The sequence below is a fragment of the Sinohyriopsis cumingii genome, chromosome 14, assembly GCF_028554795.1.
Source record: "Sinohyriopsis cumingii isolate HCF-2022 chromosome 14, ASM2855479v2, whole genome shotgun sequence".
In the NCBI taxonomy this organism is placed as follows: domain Eukaryota; kingdom Metazoa; phylum Mollusca; class Bivalvia; order Unionida; family Unionidae; genus Sinohyriopsis; species Sinohyriopsis cumingii.
The window spans coordinates 88,415,266-88,441,569 of NC_142974.1; the positions used below are offsets into that span (position 1 = coordinate 88,415,266).

General features: G+C 34.9%; 1 protein-coding gene across 3 annotated transcripts in view; it reads left to right on the forward strand.

Annotated features, from left to right (window-relative positions):
* The window catches only part of LOC149784325 (gamma-tubulin complex component 5-like), a 238,976-nt gene that overhangs the window by 108,271 nt on the left and 104,401 nt on the right, over positions 1-26,304 (forward strand). For all 3 annotated transcript variants that reach the window (XM_089932364.1, XM_089932365.1, XM_089932366.1), the window contains one exon: positions 11,280-11,442. In XM_089932364.1, the coding sequence (XP_089788490.1) occupies positions 11,280-11,442 (163 nt within the window). The remainder of the gene's footprint in view (positions 1-11,279; positions 11,443-26,304) is intronic.

Genomic DNA, 26,304 nt, shown 5'->3' on the forward strand with positions numbered 1-26,304 from the left:
TATTGATGACCTTTGGTGTTTGCCGATTTTCTCCATCCTTACATTTGAAGCACAGTATTATTTGAACACTTGATTTTATGCAGTAAATGAGCTATCATGCTGTGTCGATTTCAGCAGTAAAAGTTAGTCTGACTGGTTTACATAGAAAAAAGGTGTATTGTTAGTTTACATCATCAGTAATGTGAGTGGCACCAGACAATAATATTAGACCAGATCAGCTGTTTGTTAACACAAAGATTTGCATAGAATCATTAATGTTACAAGTCAGTGATAAAATGTGTCTGTTTCTGGTACATATGCTGGAAGAAAAAATTGGGTAAATTACTGTTTTAATTGAGTGAAATATGTGGATATATTGCTTATCTGGGGCATTGCATCACCATGTTCATGACTTCCAGCTACTGGAATGTGACTACAGATGCACCAGGTATGTTCAGTTCTAAGTCTAGACATGAATTCCTTTGTTTGAATCCTTTTCCACCTTGGATTCCTTGTTAACAAGAACAAATCCATTATTGTCCCAACTCAAAATGTCATGAACAGGGTCCAAAAACTCCCTCGGTAATGTTCCTTGAAGATCATCTCGACAGTGTTTTGATCCTCTCAAAAATCCCTTCGCCTGTTGGGTTTCATTTGGACAGCAGATCACCTGGGTCACCTATTAAATGAGGCCACAGCTTTGTCCACTGGTTCAGGCAGTCCTAACTTTGGGATATATGAGGTCCCATCTCAGTAAATGAGACAATCTCACTTCGTGGCAGGTGTTTCTGTGCATGAATTCATGGATGCCAGCATGTCAAGCTGAGCTACATACCCAACCCCTGACCTCATTTTGTTAGGTCAGCAGCTTGTGTCCTCCACAGCACCAGCTACTGCTTATCAGTCTCCAGGAGATGAAGGCCATAGTAAAATTGATTTCATTTTAGTTGAGACAGTAGATGATGTGTGGAATGGGCTTCCTCATCCTGTTCAGCAACTCCACAGTGGGTAACTTATATCAGAAGGCAAAGGGGGGGGGGGAGGAGACCTAATCCCCTGATCTGTGTCAACTGTTTCAGGATTTTCTCAGAGGGTGTTATCAATGATAAATCAACAGTCAAGTTTTCATATTCCAGGCAGACTCACTTACCATACTGAATCCTGTAATCCAAGTGAATTGGTGAGTCACTCCTTAGTATTCAGTCAAATATGTGCATGGGATTGACCACTTGTGGATCTATTTGTAACAAGGTGGACTGCAAAGCTACCATTCTTTGTCCAGTTCCAGACCCAAAAGCCTGAGCACTTAATGTGATGTGATGTGATTTTTAACATAGCTTTAACAATTTTTCAGCCATATCGCTACGATGTCTACAATGTGGCAGTTTATAGTGATGTCTAGCACTGGGGCATCATGCCAAGATATGTAGCATGATGTCCCACCCAGTCACATTATCCTGACACCAGGCTGATCAGTCCTAACACTAGCCTCTTAATGCTGATTGCCAAGTGAGGCAGCTGTTAGTACCTTTTTTGTAAATCTCTGATATGACTTGGCCAGGGATCGACCTCCCACATCCGAGGTGGACACACTAACCACTAGGCCACCGGAACTGTTCGCCTGAGCAGTTGAAGCTCTTTCCATGAATTGAAATGGTCTGAACACATATTATTTCCCTCCAACTGCACTAATTCCAAAGGTCTTACAGAAAGAGAAAGAATCAGAGTGCCATCTGATCCAGATTGCTTCTGTCATGTTGAAAAAATTATGGATAGACAATCTGTTAAAATTGGCAGTGGAAATTTTGAGGAAACATTTTGTATTCTTTCTTCTCCTGCACATTCAACCTCATTTACAGGTGTTTCATCCAAACCTGGAAGTGTTGAACCTACATGTCTGGGTTCATATAAAATAAGCCCTCAGAGGCAAATATTTCTCAGGATAAATGATGGACACAGTAACTCAGGCATGAAGGCCCACCACTTGGAAACCATGTGAGGGAAAGTGGAGTTTTCTCTGGTGGTACAAGCAGAAACACATTACTCTGCTTAAAGGATTGATACTAGTTTTCTCCTTTAACCTTTTGAGAGTAAGATTTTAGCCCCCATGAGTATTAAAGAGTACCAATCCAAAATTGAAGACACATTTCATCATCACAGAAGGCATAGTATAGACTAAAGTAAAGATGTCTCCAACCTTCTGGCAAGCTTGGACCTGTCATTGTCATGACCCTTTGTCCATAATGGAATCAACCATGAATTCTGACAAGCCTGAATAAAGCACAATTTAAACTGCTTCTCTCGAGTTTCTTTAACTCATCTCACCTAATAATAAGACTTGTTACCTAGCCATTATAGTCATAGCAGGCAAAATCAGTGAGATAATAAGCCTTGTTAGTCAATTTGAATTATCTGCAGTTTAATTGTGATGGTTTGTTTACATGTGATGGCTTCTACTTTTATTGCTGAAAACAGGCTCCCACTAATAGGGAATCACTTCTTTGTTGTAAAATCTCTTTCCTCATTGGACCATTCAGCTCAGTGATGGCTACAGGATACCATAAGGGGTTTGAAGTAATGCTTGAAATAAGCTGACCCATCATTAAAAGGGAGATTTTGATTTGTACTATTGAAAGAAGGAAAGATAAGTATTGCAGCCCAGGCTCTATTGTGCATAATTGGTTATTCACTCTTAGTATAGAGAACTAACCCAAGACCAACCGAGCTTCTTGCATATTTTGGCACAATATGTTATAGCAGTATCCACTAGCACAGCATTCAAGGACAACCATTCCCTAGCTTACATTATGCAAGCTATGGGAATGAGGTCAGAGATGACTTTCTCTATCTTTTAAGTACTGTATATACTCACGTATAAGCCAAATAATTTAGAAAAAAAATAAGGCCCTAGAAGAAGAGGGGTCAGCTTATCTGCAGGCCAGTGTCTAAACTTGACAGTTTTTAAGTCTTTTTATTGACTACTGTAATGGCTGTAAATCTGTATAAGTAATTTTTTCCATGTCCTAAAACATAGTCATATAAAAAAAGTAACTTTCCGTACCCAGACACTTATTAAACTGTTATAAAGTACAATGATTAATTCTGTTATTATTTTGCATGTGCATATTTTCTGATTTCTCCAACATGAAAGTAAATAAAGGTAAATACAGACTACATAATTCATATGATGGTTGAGTTTACCCGGGAGACCAGGCTGAACTATAATATAAAGTACTTACGCAGTGCAAAGCATGCACAGCATCACTTAAATCCTTATTTATTCCCAAAGATATTAGATGCAGATTTTGCTTTATTCATTGTTTCGACCAAATTGCATTCTTCCAGACAACATTTCAGCTAGTCCTTAGTAGCTGTTTCATTTACATTGAATCATACACTCACAAGTTACTCATTTTCATTGATATAAGCGATCCTACAGACTGGGGTAATATTTATGAAAATGTATGCACATCTAATTGTACAAGGCACATAACCAGCATCTGCATGATCAAACTGCCGATCATAGAATTTTGTTTAAGAAGGGCATCCAGCAAGCAGTGCATGTTTAAAATGAAAGGGAAGAAAGGCCTCTTGACAAAACAGAAGAATAAAAAGGAATGCTCAGATTCTTGTGAATAAAAGCTTGAAGGACACAATTACATTTATCGGACATCACCTGCCAATTTGAGTATGACTCTTGGTTGGAGATATGATTGTTGTCATCATGTGAAATGAAAAAACGAATTTCCAAGAATTATGTCAAGTTGAGAGTCAGCAACAAGCCATTGAGCTGCATAGGGTTTGGAACTAAAGTTTGTGCCACTGTACTAGTGGTAAATAAAGTCTACATGTACTTTAAAAATTTTTCATATTTTAACATAATGTTAATTGTTGCTGCATGTTTCGAATAACTGAACTTTCAAATTTATTTTCTAGCTTCACAACAGCAGTTTATGATGTTTTGTTACACCTTGCTGAAAACTGGTCATACTTACTGATCTAAAATACCTGCCTTACTGAGACAGACTCGTCAGGGTTGGCAGGTCTGATTCCAGAGAATAATAATTGAATAAATAATTACATCCAAATCAAAAACTGAATACAGCAATACAAATGACTCGGCTTCTGATGTTATTGCAAGAATGAATAAAATTTCAAGTAAGCAAGATTATATAATAAACTAAGATACAGATGTAGAGCTAGGATGTAGATCCAAAGTTCATTTCTGGAAAATTCTATGCTATTAACAGATAAACTATGTTACTAAAATTATAATAAAGATAATGGGAGACATCAGGTACAACAGGTTCTTCTTGGGAGATTTCCAATATCCTAAACCCAAACCAAAATAAACATGTTTGTCTTTATTGATAATGATCCTAATATAGATAATAACTATGCATTATTTGTTTACCAAAAAAAATAACACAAATGTCCCTATTCAGGTATGCACTGAACTTGAGTTTGAACAAGGTCAGATCCAAAATAAAATTTTACATAATCTATAATTATGGAGAAAAAAACTAACAAATTCTAATTAAATATACATAATGATACAGGTACTACACCCCTTAACCATACAGCCCTTTTCTGGTACAATAGATAACCATACATAGGTACAACCTTTTCCTGGTACACTAGATAACCATACATTTGTACAGCCCTTTTCTGATAAGCATACATAAGTGTAGCCTCGCTCTGGTAGACTAGTTAAATCTATGTCATAATAATTAAAAGTATTTTACAGTTTGAAGAAAACATGTACAAAAGCAAGATTTTGCATTAGATATTCTTTTTCTTTTTCAGTATTTGTTTAACTGGTTTTTTTTTTTAACATGCCTGCATTCTTCAAACAATTTTATTAACTAAATTATTATTAACACTAGTACTGGCCTTTACTGTACACAAGATAACCATATACAAGTCCAGCCGGGGCCCCGAGTGGCCGAGTGGTCTAAAGCACTCACTGTTACGGATCACTGCCATCTCACCTCTGTCTGCGTCGGTTCGAGTCTCAGATTCGGCTAATGTGGTTATGTGAGAAAGCTTGCCAGTAGCTTCTCGTGGGTCGGTGGTTCTTTCCGGGGTTTTTCCGGGTTCTTCCTCCACCATTAATACTGGCCGCCATGTATAGCCTATCTTGTGCTGAAAAATGGCGTTAAACCCTACAACAACAACAACAACAAGTCCAGCCTTTACTGGTACACAAGATCATATACAAGTCCATCCCTTTACTGGTACACAAGATGACCATGCACAAGTCTAAACCTTTACTGGTACACTAGATAACTATACACAAGGACAGCCCTTTACTGGTACACTAGATAACTATACACAAGGACAGCCCTTTACTGGTACACAAGATGACCATATACAAGTCCAACCCTTTAATGGTACATTAGATAACTATACACAAGTCCAACCCTTTTCTGGTACATTAGATAACTATACACAAGGACAGTCCTTTACTGGTACATTAGATAACTATGCACAAGGACAGCCCTTTACTGGTACACTAGATAACTATACACAAGGTCAGCCCATTACTGGTACATTAGATAACTATACACAAGGACAGCCCTTTACTGGTACACAAGATGACCATACACAAGTCCAACCCTTTACTGGTACATCAGATAACTATACACAAGGACAGCCATTTACTGGTACACTAGATAACTATACACAAGGACAGCCCTTTACTGGTACACTAGATAACCATACACAAGTCCAGCACTTTACTGGTAAGTCCAGCCCTTTAATGGTACATTAGATAATTATACACAAGGACAGCCCTTTTCTGGTACACTAGATAACCATAAACAAGTACAGTCCTTTACTGGTACATTAGATAACTATGCACAAAGACAGCCCTGTTCTGGTACACTAGATAACAATAGACAAGGACAGCCTTTTTCTGGTACACTAGATAACCATATATATATATATATATATATATATATATATATATATATATATATATATATATATATATATATATAGTACAGCTCTTTACTGGTACACTAGATAACCATATATATATATATATATATATATATATATATATATATATAGTACAGCTCTTTACTGGTACATTAGATAACTATACACAAGGACAGCCCTTCTCTGGTACACTAGGTAACCATACACAAGTACAGCCCTTTACTGGTACATTAGATAACTATACACAAGGACAGCCCTTCTCTGGTACACTAGGAAACCATACACAAGTACAGCCCTTTACTGGTACACTAGATAACTATACACAAGGACAGCCCTTTACTGGTGCATTAGATAACCATACAGAAGGACAGCCCATTTCTGGTACACTAGATAACCATACACAAGTCCAGCACTTTTCTGATACACTAGATAACCATACATAAGGAGAGCCCTTTGCTGGTACATTATATACATTAGATAACTATACACAAGGACAGTCCTTTATTGGTACACTAGATAACCATACACAAGTAAAGCCCTTTTCTGGTACACTAGATAACCATACACAAGGACAGCCCTTTACTGGTACACTAGATAAACATACCCAAGAACAGTCCTTTACTGGTATATTAGATAACCATACACATGTCCAGCACTTTACTGGTAAGTCCAGCCCTTTAATGGTACATTAGATAACTATACACAAGGAAGGACCTTTTCTAGTACACTAGATAACCATATACAAGTACAGCCCTTTCCTGGTACACTAGATAACTATACACAAGTAGAAGTCCATTACTGGTATATTATTTAACTATACACAAGGACAGCCCTTTTCTGGTACACTAGATAACCATAAACAAGCACAGTCCTTTATTGGTACTTTAGATAACTATGCACAAGGACAGCCCTGTTCTGGTACACTAGATAACACTACACAAGGACAGCCCTTTTCTGGTACACTAGATAACCATATATATATATATAGTACAGCTCTTTCTGGTACATAAGATAACTATACACAAGGACAGCCCTTTTCTGGTACACTAGGTAGCCAGACACCAGTACAGCCCTTTACTGGTACACTAGATAACTATACACAAGGACAGCCCTTTACTGGTGCATTAGATAACCATACAGAAGGACAGCCCTTTTCAGGTACACTAGATAACCATACACAAGTACACCCCTTTAATGGTACATTAGATAACTACACACAAGGACAGACTTTTACTGGTACATTAGATAACTATACACAAGGACAGCCCTTTACTGGTACACTAGATAACTATACACAAGGACAGCCCTTTACTGGTACACTGGATAACTATACACAAGGACAGCCCTTTACTGGTACACTAGATAACTATACACAAGGACAGCCCTTTACTTGTACACTAGATAACTATACACAAGGACACCCCTTTAATGGTACATTAAATAACTACACACAAGGACAGACTTTTACTGGTACATTAGATAACTATACACAAGGACAGCCCTTTACTGGTATACAAGCTAATCATACATCACTGTATTTCAGGAAAACATTTAGAGATTACTTGGGAAATGTTCGCACCAACCTACTCAAAATTTATTATCTTTAGTCCGAAGTACATGATATATTTTTGCATGATGCAACAATTACAATTTGTTAATTGGCAAGATTATGTCATCTAGAACCTAAAAAGATACCAGTACTAAATCCAATAGTAAACTAATGAAATTATAAACCTTCCAAATTTAACATCGTGTGTTTATTATTTCTTTTTAAAATAAATTTAAATCACTTAAGTTGTGCGCACATATCATTGAAAATATGAAGGAAACACAGGAATTAGGGAGGGTTGGGCATGGGGCTAACAACCCAACTCTGTAAAAACCAACTTGCTACAAAAACGCCAGCAGAAGAATAGCATCAAGATAGACAAGAGAAACTATGTTGAAGGAATGGCAGCAGAGGCAGAAGAAGCGACGGGAAGTGGAAACATGAAGAAGGTGTATGACATCACCAAGAAGATGTCTGGCAAGTACAACAAAACAGAGAGACCAGTAAAGGACAAGCAAGGAAAGACCTAAGCAAGTACAGAACACCAAATTAATAGATGGGCTGAACATTTTGAAGAACTGTTGAACAGGCCAACCCCACTAAATCCCCCCAAAATCCACCCAGCCAACGCAGGTCTCACCATAAGCTGTGACAATCCCACCAGAGACTAGATCAGGAAAGCCATCACCTAACTGAAGAACAGCAAGGCAACTGGACCTGATGGCATCCCAGCAGAAGCCCTCAGAACAGACTTAGATGCTTCACTGGAAATGCTATACCACCTCTTTGAGAAGATCTGGGAGGAAGAAGAAATACCGACTGACTGGAAGGAGGGACACCTCATCAAGATCCCAAAGAACTACAGAGGAATGACACTCTTATCAGTACCAGGGAATGTCTTCAACTGGGTCCTCTTGGAGAGGATGACAGAGGTCGTTGACCCACACGAGATGAGCAAGCAGGCTTCTGGCAGAACAGATCGTGTACGGACTAAATAGCTACTCTTCACATCATAGTCCAGCAATCGTTGCAGTGGAATTCTTCACTCTACATCAACTTGTCGATTATGAGAAGGCATTCAACAGCGTGAACCGAGAGACACTCTGGAAACTAATTCACTACAATGGCATACCAACCAAGCTGGTGAACCTGATCAAGAACACTTACAACAGAAAGTCCTGCAGAGTCATTCATGCAGGACAGCACACAGACAGCTTTCTAGTGCAGACTGGCGTGAGGCAAGGCTGCTTGCTGTCGCCGTTTCTCTTCCTTCTCACCATCAACTGGATTATGAGGACGTCCACCAATGGGTGGAGAAATGGGATATAGTGGACATTGTGGAGTCAACTTGAGGACCTGGACTTTGCAGATGACCTAGCACTCTTGTCCCATAGCAACAAATGCAGGACAAGACTGGCAGCTACATAGCACAGGTTGGCCTCAACATCCACAAAGACAAGACCAAGATCCTCAAGATCATTTATGCCAGGAACAACCCAGTCACACTGCAGGGAAGTCCCCAGGAAGAGGTGGAGTCCTTAACATACCTGGGTAGCATTATCAACCAGCAAGGTGGCACAGACACAGATGTCAAGGCAAGGATCAGAAAGGTGAGAGCAGCTTTCATACAGCTCAAGAACATCTGAAGCTCCAAAGAAATTTCCTTAACTACCAAGATCAGACTGTTCAACTCCAATGTGAAGTCAGTCCTACTGTATGGAGATGATACTTGGAGAACCACCAAGTCAACTGTAAAGAGAGTTCAGACCTTCATCAACAGCTGCCTAAGAAGAATTCTCCAGATCTGCTGGCCAGACACCATCAGCAACACCAAGCTGTGGCAGAGAACCTCCCAGCTTCCGGTTGAAGACATGATCAAGAAGAGAAGGTAGAGTTGGATAGGACACACCCAAACGTAAGCCGCCAACCAGCATTACCAGACAGGCATTGAAATGGAACCCCCAAGGCAAGCGGAGAAGGAGACAACTAAGAAAGACCTGACGATGCGACCTTGAGGCAGACATCACTAAGAAGGGTCACACCTGGAGTCAGCTTGAGGGGATGGCACAGGACAGAAGCCTCTGGCAATCTTTTGTGGGCAGCCTATACCCCGACAGGGGTGACAGGCAAAACTGAAGTGACAGGAATTAGAAAACATGGAATGATGAATGATAAACATTCATGAATGGATTTTATGAATTGGTTGAAAATCTATCTATTACTTTATTTTTGGAGCTGCCACTAAATATTTTTGGAGCTGCCACTAAATACCCATTTGTTGAATGTCATTTGCATAGTAATCTGGGATCATGTTCTTTATTCTTTTTATTGACAAACAATTTGTCAATTCTTGAAAGCAGCATAATTGTTCTAACAAATGGCTCAGTGTAATGACATCATCACTGGTAATTGTGTCTTTGCAAATTATATTTGAACACAATGAAATAAGAAATCATTTTACTGGCAAAGATTCTACAGCTGTATTTTTAAATTTATCACAGCTGTGGTTATAATGTTTTAGTTACTGTAAATGTGATGCAATTGAAAAACCAACTTTACCAAAGGGCATTGCAGGTGTTTAAAAATGCAAGGAAAAGATTAATGGAAGTGGTACGTAGAAATTTAGATTCATGCATTTTTGAAACCATTGATGAAGAAAGATAAGATGATAGCTGAAATTTGAATGGAATACAAATGGATTGAAATGCACAATTAAGTGAAATGGAATGAAAACAGAATGCAGATTTAGTTACATTACTTGTTTTAGGGTCTGCACATTGAATGTAGTTTGCACTAGTGTACATAGTAGTGTGAAGTCTTTTTTTTCTTCATGGTATTAGTTTTCTTAGTTTTTGTGAAAAATTACATTTTTGTCAGTACTTACATTTGTGGATTTGGGAATTGGTCCTATGATTTCCACAGAAGAATTATTTAAATTTGTGGATTTGGAAATTGGTCTTTTGATTTCCATTGATGAACCATTAAAATCTGGATTTTAGAATTTAAATTTTTGAGTTGGTTTTATGATTACACAGAAGAATCATGTAAATTGTTGATCTTGAATTGGTTTTATTTGTATTTCCCCAGATGAATCATTTAAATTTGTGGATTTGGGAAATGGTCACATGATTTCCACAGAAGTAATTAATTAAATGTGTAAATTTCAGAATTGGACCTTTGATTTTCACAGAAATAGTTATTTAAAAGTGGATTTGGGAATCAATAGTTTGATATCCACAGCAGTAATTATTTAAATTGTAGATTTGGGAATTAAATCTATGATCTCCATAGAAGTAATTTTTTAAAGGTATGAATTTGGGAATTGGCTGTATGATTTCCACAGAATGATTTAAATTTATGGATTTGTAATTGGCCCTATGATTTCCACAGAAGTAATTATTTAAATGTGTGGATTTGGGCCTTTGAAGAATCATGGTTATTTCTTTAAAAAGAAAGATGTACTGCAGTTCATTTGGAAAAGGATTGTGCAATGTTCTCATTCATTCATAACAAATCTGCAATAAAAATAACAGGCAATTCAGCAAGATGTATTTACTTTGCTGAATCAGCAAATTACTAGACATACAGTAAGTATGCTGTTGCTGCCAACTTCAGCAATATTAGGATTTTGTGTTATAAATTTTGTAAATTTGTACGTTGATTTACATGCAAGACATTTTGTTCTGAGGGACCTTTATCATTAACAATTAACACTTGAGCATTGATACATGCTAACGTCTCAGAGGTCTTGGGCCATGCCATGATGTCATTGTTTTGTTTTGATCTTGTGATGTAAATTTTGTTTCAGAATTCTTGACCCTCTAGACACAGAAAACTTGCAGCCAGTAGAGTTGATATTGCAGCAATGTTTGTATCCCCTGATCATCGAGAGATACCACAAAGTGTGCACTCACCTTGTCAGGATCTTGAAGGAGGATTATAACCTGATGGAATACCTGGCTGCTATGAGAGTAAAATTTACATTATCTTTACTTCCCTGTCTGTCTGTATATCTATCCCTGTTTGCAAGTGTAAGAGAGCCATCTTTAGCTTGACTGTTTGAAGAATATGGAGTAGCAGAGAGCATGAACAGTCCTTTTATGTCATTTTGGAAAAATAATGCTTCCTATGAAAATTAAAAATATAAGGTCAATAACACCAAAACAGAAGCCTCTAACTTTACCAAGAGTTTCTCTAATTGGGTTATTTTTTTTTGTTATTTTGTCTTTGTCGTTAGTGTTTTTCTAAATTTGTATGTGCATTTCTGTTTGCCCACCAGATGTTTCATTGAGGTCACACCCTCTCTGCTGCTATAATTAAATCAATAATGACACTGGGTACGGAATCTTACATAGCTAGTTTAGCTAGAGAAAGATTAGAAGTGATCAAAAAGTTTTTGCCTGTTCATCATGCTTTGGAAACTTCAAGAAGATCAAGAAGCACAAGTTGAATGTACAGAAAAGTTATTTAAACCAATTACAGAAGTCACTGAAAGAACTGCAGAAGCTACTGAGGCTCTTATTCCAGCAGTAAAACAAACTGCTGAGTAGACATTGTTGTTTTTGGGTTTAATGCCATTTTTCAGCACAAGATAGGCTATACATGGCAGCCAGTATTAATGGTGGAAGAAGAACTGGGGAAAACCCTGGAAAGAACCTCCGACCCACGAGAAGCTACTGGCAAGCTTTCTCACATACCCATATTGGCCGAACCCGAGACTCGAACCCATACAGACAGAGGTGAGATGGCAGTGATCTTTAATGGTGAGCGTTTTAGACCACTTGGCCACTCAGGGCCCCCTGAGTAGACTTAAAAGAGAGCAAAAATATCTAAACAAACAAAAGATTTTAAGACATCTTCCAGCTGAAATAGATGCTGCTCGACCTCAACCTCCTCCTCAACTTGAAGATGAAGAAGAAGAAACACTTGAAGGTGCTGTTGGTGGAGAAACAAAAAAGGATAAAACTAATATAGATGAAAAATTTAATCCAGGAGTTATTGATGAAATAACAAAAAATTAATGAGATTGAATTAGCTAAATTTGGATTATATTCTTATAATTACAGAGAAAAAAAAACATTAAACCTGTGTATGAAAATATAGATACAAAAACATGGGGAAAAATGGGTATATCAGGCACATAAAGGTGCTAACCAGGCTAGAGATATTGATCCTGAATTTATCTAGCTAATATAGATGGACTTCAACAAAGTATAGAGGATATCCAATGCAAAAACAAGTTCAGATATCATCAGAGTTTTTAAGAGAATTTGATGGTCAACAAGGAAAATGTTTAAACCTGAAATTATTGAAGTAGTTGAAGACCCTACTAAATTAATTGATATAGCTGCATATGGATATCCTGAAAAAGAAAATATATAATACCTCAACATCTTCGAAACCGAAAACCCAAAAAATGGGTTGGTGAAATACATGGAGCTGTAGGTGATTTAGATCAAATTAATTGGAATTAAACTAGTACAATTTCAAAAAAGTAGTAGCAGAATATATAAAGAGAAAAACAAGGACAACAACAAATGGAAGAGGAAGATGTTTTTACTGAACTGATCGATTAGAAGTTATAATCGGAGGAAAAAACACGCAGGAAATAATTCTCCAGAAAGCATCAATGAAATATCTGGTATTTGTTGAAGATTATTTACAGGCTGTATTATGGATTGCAACATTTATCATTCTCTCATTAATGAAATTGCTGATGATTATTACAGCGACTGAAACAATTAATCAGCATGTTGGCCTGTAATAGTTAGGATAGTAAATTCACAATTGCCAGCTTACAAAGCGATTTACAGAGATGGACTCGGTGATGTCGTTCAAGGTTTATTCAAGAGAATAGCTCCAAAAGCAATAATGATTGCAAAACAATTAGGAATGAAGGCTATTGAAACTATTCATGATTAATTTATCGGTGCTGTTGGAGATGTTGCTGGTAAAGATTTCTCAGCAATTAAAGAAAGATTAGCTTGATTAGTATGAGGAAAACCACAACCAGTAAAATCACCCAGTACTGAAGTTATGCCTGCAAAAATAAGTAAAATAATAAATCAAGCTGCAAATGAAAAACTAGTGGAATTGGCTGTTAATGAAGTTGTTCCTACAAAGTTAACTAATGAACTTTTATTTCAGGAAATGGTCTTTGTGTTAGACGAAGATAGTTATAATAAAATTTTCAATTGCATATCTGACCCAGCGTTTGATATGGATGCACAAATTCTTAAAGATGAATCCATACATGATTATCAGTATTATTCTTATGAAGCAAGTGTACCTAACACACGAGGAAGAATCGAACTACAAGTTTAATATACAAGTAGTATTTTTTACTTGCTGAAACATTTATTAAAGTAGAAGGAGAACTTGTAACAGATGTTCCTCATAATACAGCATATGAAGCTAATGCTATAGTTGGTTTTGTCAACAACGGTATTATGGCTTTATTTGACAGCGCTACATATATGATTGATGGAAGAAACATTGAAACAATTCAAAAAGATGTTGATGTTGCTACAACAATATTAAATTTAGCAAGATATTCAGATGATTATACAAAATCAGATGGACCGTCAGTGATGTTTGTCAAAGATAACACTGATCATCCTGATCACAGACAATATTTAAAAGTACAAGTAACACAAAATACTGCGATTAATCCACAACCAGCTGGAGCGATAGACAGACCTGGTGCTGATTTTCTGATGTTACAGAATATCAAGAACAATTACAACTTAGGATTTGCTGCATGCAAATTAATGTTGAAAGATGGTCATAGAAGATTTTCATGTGCAATTCCACTGTCACACATCTTTGGATTCTGTAGAACTGTCAGAAAAGTTATCTTTGGAGTGAAACACAGTTGTACTTGTAAGAAAGTGTAATGATAATGATGCTATTTGGTGACCAGCCACTATTGCTGCTGGTAAAGTAATATTCTTTAAACTTTCATTGTGGATGCCAGTAATGACTCCATTGCTTGCTGAAGAACAAAAACTACTTTCTTTTATGGATCAGTGCAGGAAATCATTGTTATCTTGGTTAACAATGACCATAGATAGCATTCAGAGCAATATTGCTGGGTTATTTACATGGCAAATAATATCACAATAAGGAGTTTCTCTGCCAAGGCATATATTTATCGTTTTACAAAATGCTGAACGATTAGATAATCAAGAACGTACTCATATGATATTTGAGAATTTTGATGCTAGTGAAGTTTCTTTATGGATAAATGGACATCAAGAACCATTTGAAGATATAACTTTAAATTTTGAAAATAATTACATTGCACTTGCATAGCACTTGCATATCATTGTTTAATGACATATATGGGATGTGATCAAAATATAGATACCAGTTTACAAATATCACAACTAGATTTTAGAAATCCGTATCTGATTCTTTACTTTTTCCTGGAACATCTTGATTTATCTAGACAGTCTGTTGTTGATATTCACTTTCATGCTCATGTAAACCCAGCTGGTGGTGTTACTTACAGAGCAATTGCAGGATTTCTTTCAGATAAAGCAATGTTACTTGAAGGTGTTGGTGGACGAATGAGAGTTATTGATGCCCCAGTGGAAAATGTATAATATTTTCTAAACATGGAATTAAATCATTCATGATATTTATTATGTCATATAGTCACATTAATGTCACTCTGAAAAAATTACAATCAAAACTTGCAAGTAAATGCGGGACAAAAATAACACTAAAAAAAGATAAAATTCTAGTGGCGGTCCAAACAAATTATCATTAACCAAGACTCAACTCAAACATTTTAATAAGGCTTTAGAATAAAAAAACCAGAGTATAACTTCATCTTTCTTAGAGTTCCTATAAAGACTTAATTTAAACAGGTGGAATATTTCTTTTCTTGCGACTATACCAGCATTAATAGCCACTGCAGCTCCAGCTGTAGCAAAAGCAGCTGCACTTGGTGCTGTTAGAACCGCCACTGGATGGCATTAAAGAAAGCAACAGGACAGGGATTTAAAAAAGGGGGAAGGGCCTAAGATTACCAGGAACTCCAGATTATCGGTATGGAAAAGGTCTGAGACTTCCAGGAACACTTTGTTAATTCTTCCAATGTCAAATTTTGATTTACTTGATGCTGCTAAAAAACTAAATATAATTTTTTTTAGACATGTTTTTATGCGTTACCTTTCAAACCAAACAATGTTGAAACAGACATTATTACTCTCGATAATAGTTCTGGTCCAGGAACTCATTGGGTGGCATATGCAATTGATCTAAGTGGAATTGTTTATTTCGATTCTTATGGGTTGGCTCCACCAAAAGAATTTATAAATTATGTAAACCCAATACAAAATCCAATTTGGTATTCAACATTACCAACATAAAACACAAACCGATTTGCCAGTATGTGGTCGTGAAGTAATTAATGTGCTCAGTGCTATATCAGAATCAACATTACCACCTCATAATGTCATGCAAGATTATACAAGTAGCCATTGATTGTCATAAACAGATCTTAAAGTATAATGGTTGATATTTACGGAAGATCTATCAAAGACAAGGGAGGAACAAAATTATTGATTTGTCAAATTACGTGACTAAAAATGAACTTGCTGATATTATGAACCTTTCTGGAGTTGACTGAGATGAGGTTGTTATTTTTTCAGGATAAATACAGTGTTTTAAAGACAAGTAATATCAGATGAAATGACATAGTTCGTAGAGTTCTTGGTGCTACTATGGATACAATTCCAATATTTACTGAGGGCAGTAGACAGAGAGACTCAAGTTTATCAATTAACTATTAGAAATGAAATTGCCAAAAGTGTTGCTAATCATTTACGATCTACCAGTGATATAATGACGGGTGAACTCAGCATGAATGGAAATAAAATAGTTGTTTTAAGAGATCTAACACTGACCCACGAGAAGCTACTGGCATGCTTTCTCATGGGTCGTTGGTTCTTCCCCGGGGTTTTCCAGGGTTCTTCCTCCACCATTAATACTGGCTGCCATACCATGCCTATCATGTGTTGAAAAATGGCGTTAAAAAACAACAACAACAACACATTAGCCAAATCCAAGACTCGAACCCACACAGACAGAGGTGAGATGGCAGTGATCCATAATGGAGAGCACTTTAGACCACTCGGCCACTCGGGGCACCTGATCCAACATGTGGTGAAGATGCTGCAACAAAAAAATATGTAGACATAGTTGATACTAAATTTTCATAGAAATTTTTTAAAAATTAATGAATTCGCGGAGGAATTCTTTGGAAGTCTGTTGACTATTGACATAAAACTGGTTGATATTAACACAAAACTGTGCAATATTAAAATAGCTATGTCGGACATTGAAATGATTAATAAACGATTGAGTGTTATGAGAGATCCTAAATTATTTTCATAGTTAATCATGATAGCGCAGAGTAATATCGATGATATTAGAAAAAGACTAGATGATGTTATAAGAGGAATTCCTGATATCATTAAAAAAAATGATCTGAGTAAAATTCCCCACAAACAGATTAACAACATAGTATACACAGTGTCATCAGGATTCTCAACATGGTCACAGCAAAATAACACTATCAAACATACTGCAGAAGTCTGTGTTCCGCGGTGCAAAATTTAGTATATTTGCCACATATCCCTGGCGTGATTCAGCCGATAGTTTTTCTGGAACCTTGTCTATTTTGTTAAGGGGGATGAAGAAACGTTTATGCTGGAACCATTTGATAAAAAATTAACTGCAGCATGTTACTGGTGGTGTCTGGAATTTGTCGTTGAAACACCTCATTTGATTACTAAATAAAATATAATGATCCTTCTGATCAACATTCAATGTGATGCTGCAGCACAACATTTTAGATACAATCAAGCATGTGAATGGCAAACAAAATTAAAAAATATCTTTGACGAGTATACAATAAAAGTAAAGAAATCTCGCAGACATGTACTTATCATTGACATAATTGTTTATTCAGCGTCTGCTGTTATTGCTGGAACTGGCGTATTATTATCAACAATAACAATAACATCACCAGCAGTTGTAACAATTTGTGTCTCATCTGCGACAACAATTGATGGTATTCTTAATATCATTGCACAAAAAAATATGTACATGCACAAATGCAAAATTACATGATTATATAATAAAATTACAGCGACATTAGCATACTCCAAATTATCCTCGTTATTATCATCAAGCGTTAGTGATTGAAAAATATCAGATTTTGAGTTTACAGAGATGATTAAACATCATGAAGAAGCAATGACTGTGATTGATTTAGAAAATCGGGATTTAAACGATAATGTCATCTCCACTGATGTCGTCAGGCGAGCTACTTCAAGAAATTGTAACGAACATAGCTTCAACAAAAACAACAACGATATCAGTAAGCTCAACTAATCCAGAAGTTATTGTTAAATTTACAACTGCAATATGCAGTTAAAGAAATTGCACTAGCACAATTATGAGTATATCATAGTTGACCAAATATCAGATCAAAATCATTTGGTGGATTCCAGGTGAATAATTTGCTTGTATATGCAAATAAAAATAAAGATGATGGAACACCAGACTGGAATGTTGTCGCTGTTGCTACAGGTAGTTATCAAATCGAACAAATTAATGATGAATTCCAGCACAGAATAAAATCAATGTCTGGGAGAGAATCCAAGATAGCTATAACAGTTCATGAACCAGCTTTATCAGCTACAATTGAAATAAATTCTGAAGATTACATTGTAGATATTTATGAGTCATCAATTAGATCTGTTTTAGGTTGGCCTGAAATTCTACTAGAATATCATGGACCACCAGAACCAGAATTCCTCACAAATGAGAAAAAGTTTATAACAACTCCAATGTACCAAGAAGAAGAATCTCCATTGCACCCTTATCTTCGGTATCTCTGTTATGGTACTTTATTCTATAAAGATAGAAATGATATTATAGATGTGTATTTTGTTAATGAAAAAATATTCAAATCGCTGGCTAGAAAAATTATAGATGAATATATGTTTATATCTGCAAAATTAGAGCAATTATTTACAAATTGTATTCTGGAGTAGCCTAATAACGTTCTAAAGAAGAAAATCATTGAAACAATACATTTAAATCAAATTGTATCAGACCTTGTTTATATTACTCAAGAAACCATTGGAATTATGGCAGGATATGAAATTAATGTATGAGGTAATAAAATAATACACCTTTAGCAGGTACTTCTCAATCATTATAAAATAACCGAAGAACAGTTACCAACATTATAAAACCAGAATTTAGAACTGACAAACTGAAAAAATCTCTCGATGATCTTATTAATGAGTTTTTCCTAAAATTGTTGAGTCATGGAGAGAAATAGCCCCACCAGCAAATATTCTCAAACATAACAATGATCCGTATGGTGGCGGCTGACATATTTCACCAGGAATTGTAAATATAACTTCAACGATTGTAGTCAATCTTATATGTGATGCAGTTGATGGCAGTTATCAAATAGGTCTTGAAAATCTAGTCAAGATTAACAAAGATATATTTTATGTACATTTACACCACAAGTACCTCCTGGATATTTGATTGTACAAGATCCTATCAATCTGGTTTATCTACAATGTCATAATTTATTGTCAAGAATACATTTAAAATTTTCTGACCAATCCGGTTATTTAATTGATTTATATGGAGAATTTTTATATATGAATTTATATGTACAATTTTTGACGATTTTTAACCTCAATGAGAAATCAGATTTATTTTTTTCTGATGGCAAAATTATTTTATTTTAATCTGTTTTGATAAACTTGTTGAAGAAAGTCTGTCAGATTCCCTAATTCTTGAGGGTGAAAATCCCAGCGATTCTCTAATTGGTTTTGACCGTTTTTCGATAAATTCTCATTTTTATATATAAAGTCAGTCAAAAAATGCATTAAAAACATAATTTTTAGGTGTGTTATACAAGAACTTATCAAAAAATGGTTAAACCAATTAGAGAATCACTGGGATTTTCACCCTTCATTTTTTAAAAATTTAACATATTCCTTGACAATAAAACGACTAAAATTGGTGAAAAAATAAAAAAAATCTGAAAAAAATAAAAATTATTATAATAAAATATTGTCCATAGATGATGAAAAAAGAACAATAAATTTATGTGGAGAATCTCAGAGTATACATTTTTCTGTAGGATCTTAAAGATTTTTCAATTAATTATTTAATCAAGAGGTATAATATATAATGTACCAACATGTGAAAGTTTTTATACATTACAAAGAGGAGTTACTTGAAAACGCCCTCAGAACAATATTGACACAGCCCCCAGTCAATACAGAACAATTTAGTATTAATATAATTGTTGACGAATATGGCAACAAAGACTTTTTGTTGATGCAGGAACAAATGAACTACAGCGAGAACATATTATGATTACGTGTGATAGAGATCAGATTATGAATTATGTACATTCTTGTATTAATTTGATCAGCTTAAAAGGATATTGTCTGATTCTTCAGATTGTATTAAATGATATTGTCATAGTTTCTATCAATGTTGTTGAGAGTGCATTAACCATGGAAAAAACTTCATGGACACTAGGATACACAATGACAATTCATTCATCACAAGGATTAACCATCTCTGATACAAATGTTTGGATCATCGATTTAAATATGTTGGCAAGTATTAACCCAAGATTTGTCAATTTTTGGATATTGAAGCAATTCTTTCCCCCACCCATGATAGGTGATTATGACCTAGTATAAGAAAAGGTAAATATTTTGTATACATGTTTAATTGATGTTATGATAGAACATAGTATTTCACATGTCTGGATATATTAACAATATTGTTAATGAAAAACTTGATAAATTCAATATTAACATGTGTTACATCTGTACCTTTTAGATTGCAGTCATGTTTCTCATCTGTCAGTTTGCCATTTGATCTGTCCTAATGGATATAGGGGATAATAGTTTTGAGGAACACATGCTTTACCCTACTGAAAACCAAATACAAGCCATTTGTTGACACTTTTAGAATAGCATCCTGTAGTATCATCAATTTTTGTGGGGGACCAATTTTTGAGGTTTTCATTGTTGCCCCGAACCACAAATTTAATTCCTCAACAAAAAATAAGCCTCTTAGGATAATGACCCCTCCCCCGTTTTCTTACAGTGTTTCATTCCTAGAGAATAACACAGCTACTAATATTTGATAAATCAAGGTCAATATTGTAATCTGGTATTTAAATATTAGCTTTTACATGTGTTTTATTTTTTATTTTAACCTGTTGAAACGAGAATTGTAAATCATTTTATATTGTTTCAATGCACACATTCAATAAGGTATCCAATAGCTGTAATTTATACTCATTGCCTTAAATCGATATGTGAGGTAAGTAAGGAAAATAGAGAGAAAGCATAAGGTATTCAAATAATAGAAATACTGAAAATGAAAGATCTTTTTTACAAAATAACAGTACATATTTATAAAAATTAAATTAAAGTTTCAAATCGATCTGAGTACAACTATTGTTAAAACATTTAAATCCTTCCGAAAGCACATTTCATTTTATCCATGCCATTTTAATACCAAAAGAACAACAATCCTGTAAAATATAACTATTTCTTTAAACACTATTTTAATAATAGTGTTTCAAGAAATAGTTATAGTATTTTACACTATGTATATACACTAATTATACCATGTATATACACTATGTGTATACACTAATTACAGCAGAGTATTAAAGTTCACACTTAACAGATTTTTGGACAAAGCCACTGTATCAACACTGTGTTAATAACGTCTCATGGTACTCACAAATGCTTCTTAAGTAAATAATACCCAAATTGCTGAATTAAACAAGTCCAGCTTTCCCAAAACTACTGATCATTTGGTCTGATTTTTCATTCATTGTTGCATCAGCTGCAATTATCCATTCAGCGTGAATTGGTTTGATTAATGAGGTTGCAAGGTTACTGTGCACTGTGTCACCAGTAACATCTTTTTCTGTAATGGCTTCCATGACCTGTTTAGCATATCACTCGTGGAAGTTTGACTTTATTTCTTCTTTGATAACCGATTGGTCCAGTGTTGATGGCTGTGTCGGCTTTGTTTGATGTTGAGCACTCAAACAAAAACATGGTGAAAAGTGATTTGGTGAAAAGTGTTTTGTTTGTGCTCATAGAGATGGAGGTATTATTTTAGTGTTGTTGACTGTGTTGGCTTCGATTGATGTTATTCACTTGGTGGAAAACACGGTGTAAGTATTGAACTTGCCAGGTCCTTGATTTGTGCTCATGCAGGTGGAAGTATTGCTTTCAACATTAAAGTGACCACTGTTTGCATCTGCATAGTTTTATTCTTTTGTTTTGTTTATTTTGGGTATTTATGGAGGTTAAAACATGAAATTAAATACCTAATAATATGCAAACTTTGAAAGGCAAAACCACGAAAACGTATTTTAAAACATGTACCCATGAAAATGCCTTTTTTTAAGATACAAAACCATGAAAATTGAGCCCAGTGAAAACAAAAGATACATTTACCAATATTTAAAAAAAATCCTGTTATTAATAGGAAACTGTATGCAAATATTATTTTGTATGTTGTCAGGTTTTGCTGGTTTACATACTAAGTCAGTCAGTTGATCTGTTTTGTCTTGCAGTAGCTCAGTTTTCCCAAATCCACATAATCTCTTGAGAAGTTATCTGCAAAGGAGAAATCACTTTTGAGACTTAGATTTTGCCAGTATCTTGAGTAACGTATTGATCTGATTGAATTTTTTAAAAATTTAATTGTATGTAAACAACTATTACATAGCTTCATTATTCTCTATGTTTATGAGTTTATTATCAGAATTATTATTAATAGAAGAAGTAAATATGTTGATTTGGGTCACAGTTGTAGACTTTCCTATGTGAATTTTACAGGTTATGGTTTTGATTTTGTAAACCTCAGGATCATTCTAGAAGGTTATTATCTATTAGGTAAAGTTGTTTTTTTGGAAACTGCTAATTGTGACCAGAGGTCAAGTAGAGAACTATATAATCTTGTAATTGTGAGGACTTGGTCATTCATGCTTTAACATCTAGCACTTTCAAATTGTATATTATATGTTGTGACCAGTAGTTTGGGGCTAGAATCTTGTTTGTTCAAATTATTGAATTTAACTGATTATTTTCTCTAGAAATACAAAAGTGTTCTGATAAAATTCTTTGAGCAAGTCATTCACTGGAATTTGTTATATATTCCAACCTGGAATTATATTTCTGTGATTCAAAAAAAGACTTGACACATCAACACTTTAATAGCTACCTCAGACATGTCATCGACTTCTGTTTTGGGATTTTTCTGGACTTTTACTGAATGTTATGTAGAACTTTAAATTACTAGGACTCGAGTCTGTATTTCTTGGATTAATTTGGGATTTAATTCGCAATATTATAAGTTGTTTTTTCTCATTTTCACTTTGTATTCTAGGGAAATATATTTGTTAAATTTTGAAAAGCTTTTCTTTCACTCTTTTCTTTTACTTATTTGCAGAGCATAGATTCATAACAGAAAATTGGGTGCTCATGCTTAGGATGTGAATGCCTCTAAAATATTTCAGTAAACTTTGTTTTTGAAATTTTGATTCACCTTGTTTTGGAATTTTTTAGATTCCAGGTATTATTTTACATTTTAGAATTCTTTAGTGAAACCAACAAGCTTTTAACAATGTCATCTAAAGTGGAGATCTTTATTTCCAATCCTACCCAATATAAGTTAGATTTCTTGGAAAAAGATGAATTTCTTCAGGCTGCCATTTAACGTGATCTTTCTGATGCAAAGACTTCTTTAACAAAGCAAGAAATAAAAATACTTTGGTCCATTATTTGGTGGAAGAGAATGTTTTGGATAAAATTGCTTTGGATTTTATAAATAAGTCTGTGTTGAATTTTAACATAAAAGTAAAGGAATTAAAGGTAAAATCAAGATGGAATTGGCATTAAGAAAGCTTGAGCTTCAGAAAGAGATAGAAGAGAAACAAATGCAATTAGAATAAAGAGGAAAGAGAAAAATCAATTGGAGAAAGAGAGAGAGAGACAAAGGCAGTTACAGAAGGAAAAAAACAAATGCAGATGCACTTGGAGAAAGAGGAAAGAGAGAAACAAATGCAAATGCAGATGCAGAGAGAAAGATAAAAGGAAGAAAGTGAGTATCAGTTTAAATTTAAAGAATTGGAACTGGCAAGTGAAAAGCAATCCCCCACTTCACGTACAAATTCAAGTTTGATGTTACTAAGAATATTAGGTTAGTGCCCCCATTAGAGAAAAAGAAGTAGATAAATATTTTCCTCATTTTGAAAAAATTGCAAACCTCAAGACTTCTGTGCTTCCCTACAGCAAAGTGCTGACTATGATCTGGTTACGGAATGCAACTTAAAGGGTTATGAGTTAGTCCCTGAGGCTTATCAACAAAAATTCAGGAACTATAAAAAATAAGCTGGACAAATTCATGTTAAATTTGCATGAGAAAACGAGCAGTTATTTGTTAAGTGGTGCTTAGCCAAGAATGTTGATCATGATTACAAAAATCTCAGACAACTGTTGTTACTTGAAGAGTTCAAGAACTGTGTCCATAGTGACATTAAGACTTATCTTGACGAGCATAAGGTTGAAACTTTAGAAAATGTTGCGCATACTGCTGATGAGTATTCCTTAGCTCATAAAGTTTATTTTTTAAGTCTTCCACTCAGCAGTCTTCTTGTAAAAAAGTATTTCAGCCTAATACAAGCCCTTCCGAATTTCAATCTGGCACAACTTTTAGAATTCAAGATTCTGATAAGATTGATCAGAAGTTCTTATATCTTCCTACATGTACCAATTGCAAGAAGAAACATTATTTCTGATTGCTACAAAATTAAAAAAAAAGCATCATAATCAAGATAGACCTATTCCAAATGCTCCAACTATAATATGAGAATCATATCCTCTCAAAGACAAAAGGAATAAAATCTGGTGCTGTATATTTTAAATTACATTTGTCATGTGCTGGACCATGATACTAACCAGTAATATGACAGTTATCTTTTACTCGATCTTGATCAAGCGCCCATTCACAAATAGATACTTATTTTTTGCCTTGGCAAATAATAACAGCATAAAATCAATCTCATTGATAAGGTTTTTTTCAGAAGCCAAACAGCAGGATTTGTACCATGATAAATTTGTATTATTGATTTTGATAACCTTTTATCATCAGCACAGACCACTTTATATGCTACTCCACAAGGAATATGTTCTTGACTTTTCTTGTCGAAGATTTATGAGGGTTATTTTCTGCTCATAGCACTGGAAGTGGTATAGACTTGAAATCTGTATTAATAGCAAAAGGCACTTTCATCTTGTGTCTGTAATTTTTAAATTGCAATAGCTTTTCATCTTTGCCAGGCATAGATATCTGCTGTGTGTCAGAGCAATACTTGAGAGGTCGATCAAGTACTTGCTAAGATTTACAGCAGTGCAAGCATCTGACACTGAAATATTTATTTTCCTTAGGCTTGTTGTACTGGTCTCTGACTAGCCCATTCAAGTTCTTGATCCACACATAATGGTTTTTATAAAATAGTAAAAAAATGTATTATTGTTTGTGATGCTTGATTGCTGATGTATCTGGGATATATCTTTTGTGGTTTATCATTGACTCTGAAGACATTAATACCTCCTGATAACAGTAGATTGTTTTGTTATTTTGGAATTTGATTCTTAGCAACAGGAATGTTAATCCTACTACAATTTAGATTGTTAACATGACAATGTAATTTGATGCTCAGTAAGGATAATCTCATGCTGGAAATAAAGCTGATAATGTGGCCCATTGACATTTTTGTACGGTCTTTGAGGGTTTGGGAAAAATGAGGTAGCATTTTCAAAGCCTTGAAAGTTTGGGAAAATCTAGCAGATTACCCTGAGGTCTTTAAAAGTCTTTGAAAATTGAAATAAACCCCCAAATTTTAATTTCTTTTCATAATTACAGATAAAATTGTCCAGGGCTATTAGATTCGGATGTATAGTCTTTACTATACCAACCCATTTTTTGTACCCTCATACTGATTTCAATAATGGAAACCTTTAATATGATAAAAAGTGCAAGGAACTTAGTCAATTCATTCATTGATTTATAATTTCTAACCTGACTGAATAGAGTGGCCCTAACACCGTCATCATCTGTACGTTGCATGTTTAATGGAAGTTTTCAGTATAATAGATGTACATGCTTGAGATCCATTTCCAGTTCCTGGACAAGTCCATTTTCAGCAAAGACGTGTGCACACGACTACAGATTATATACATGTGTCATCTGCTTCTGATATTTACAGTGTTGAATCAAGCAAAGGAAAAGAATGACAAGAAATTTGCCTTTCACATGGATTTGACAAGCATTTTAATTTCTATGTTCATGTGTGCAAAAGGATATAATTCCAAACTCTCAACATTATGGTAATTTATGGAATCATTCGGCAGTTACCAAATAAAGTGAACTACATCATTATGTTGTCTGATGGTAATAAAGTACCCGATAATGTCCGCAATATCGCACCATGTTAGTATGGAAAGTCTGTTAAGCATGAAAAGTGCAGGGGATGCAAGTATTAGTTCCATTCTGGTCACAGTCAGGTTATAAATTATAAATCAATGATTCAGTTGACTTAGTTCTGTGCACTTTTTATTACATTAAACGTTTTCATTATTGAAATAGGTGGAGGGGTACAAACAAACAGGGATGTATAATAATAATAATAATAGTAAAGTTGATTGGGTGAGTCCATCAGCTTTGGCCAGTCAGAA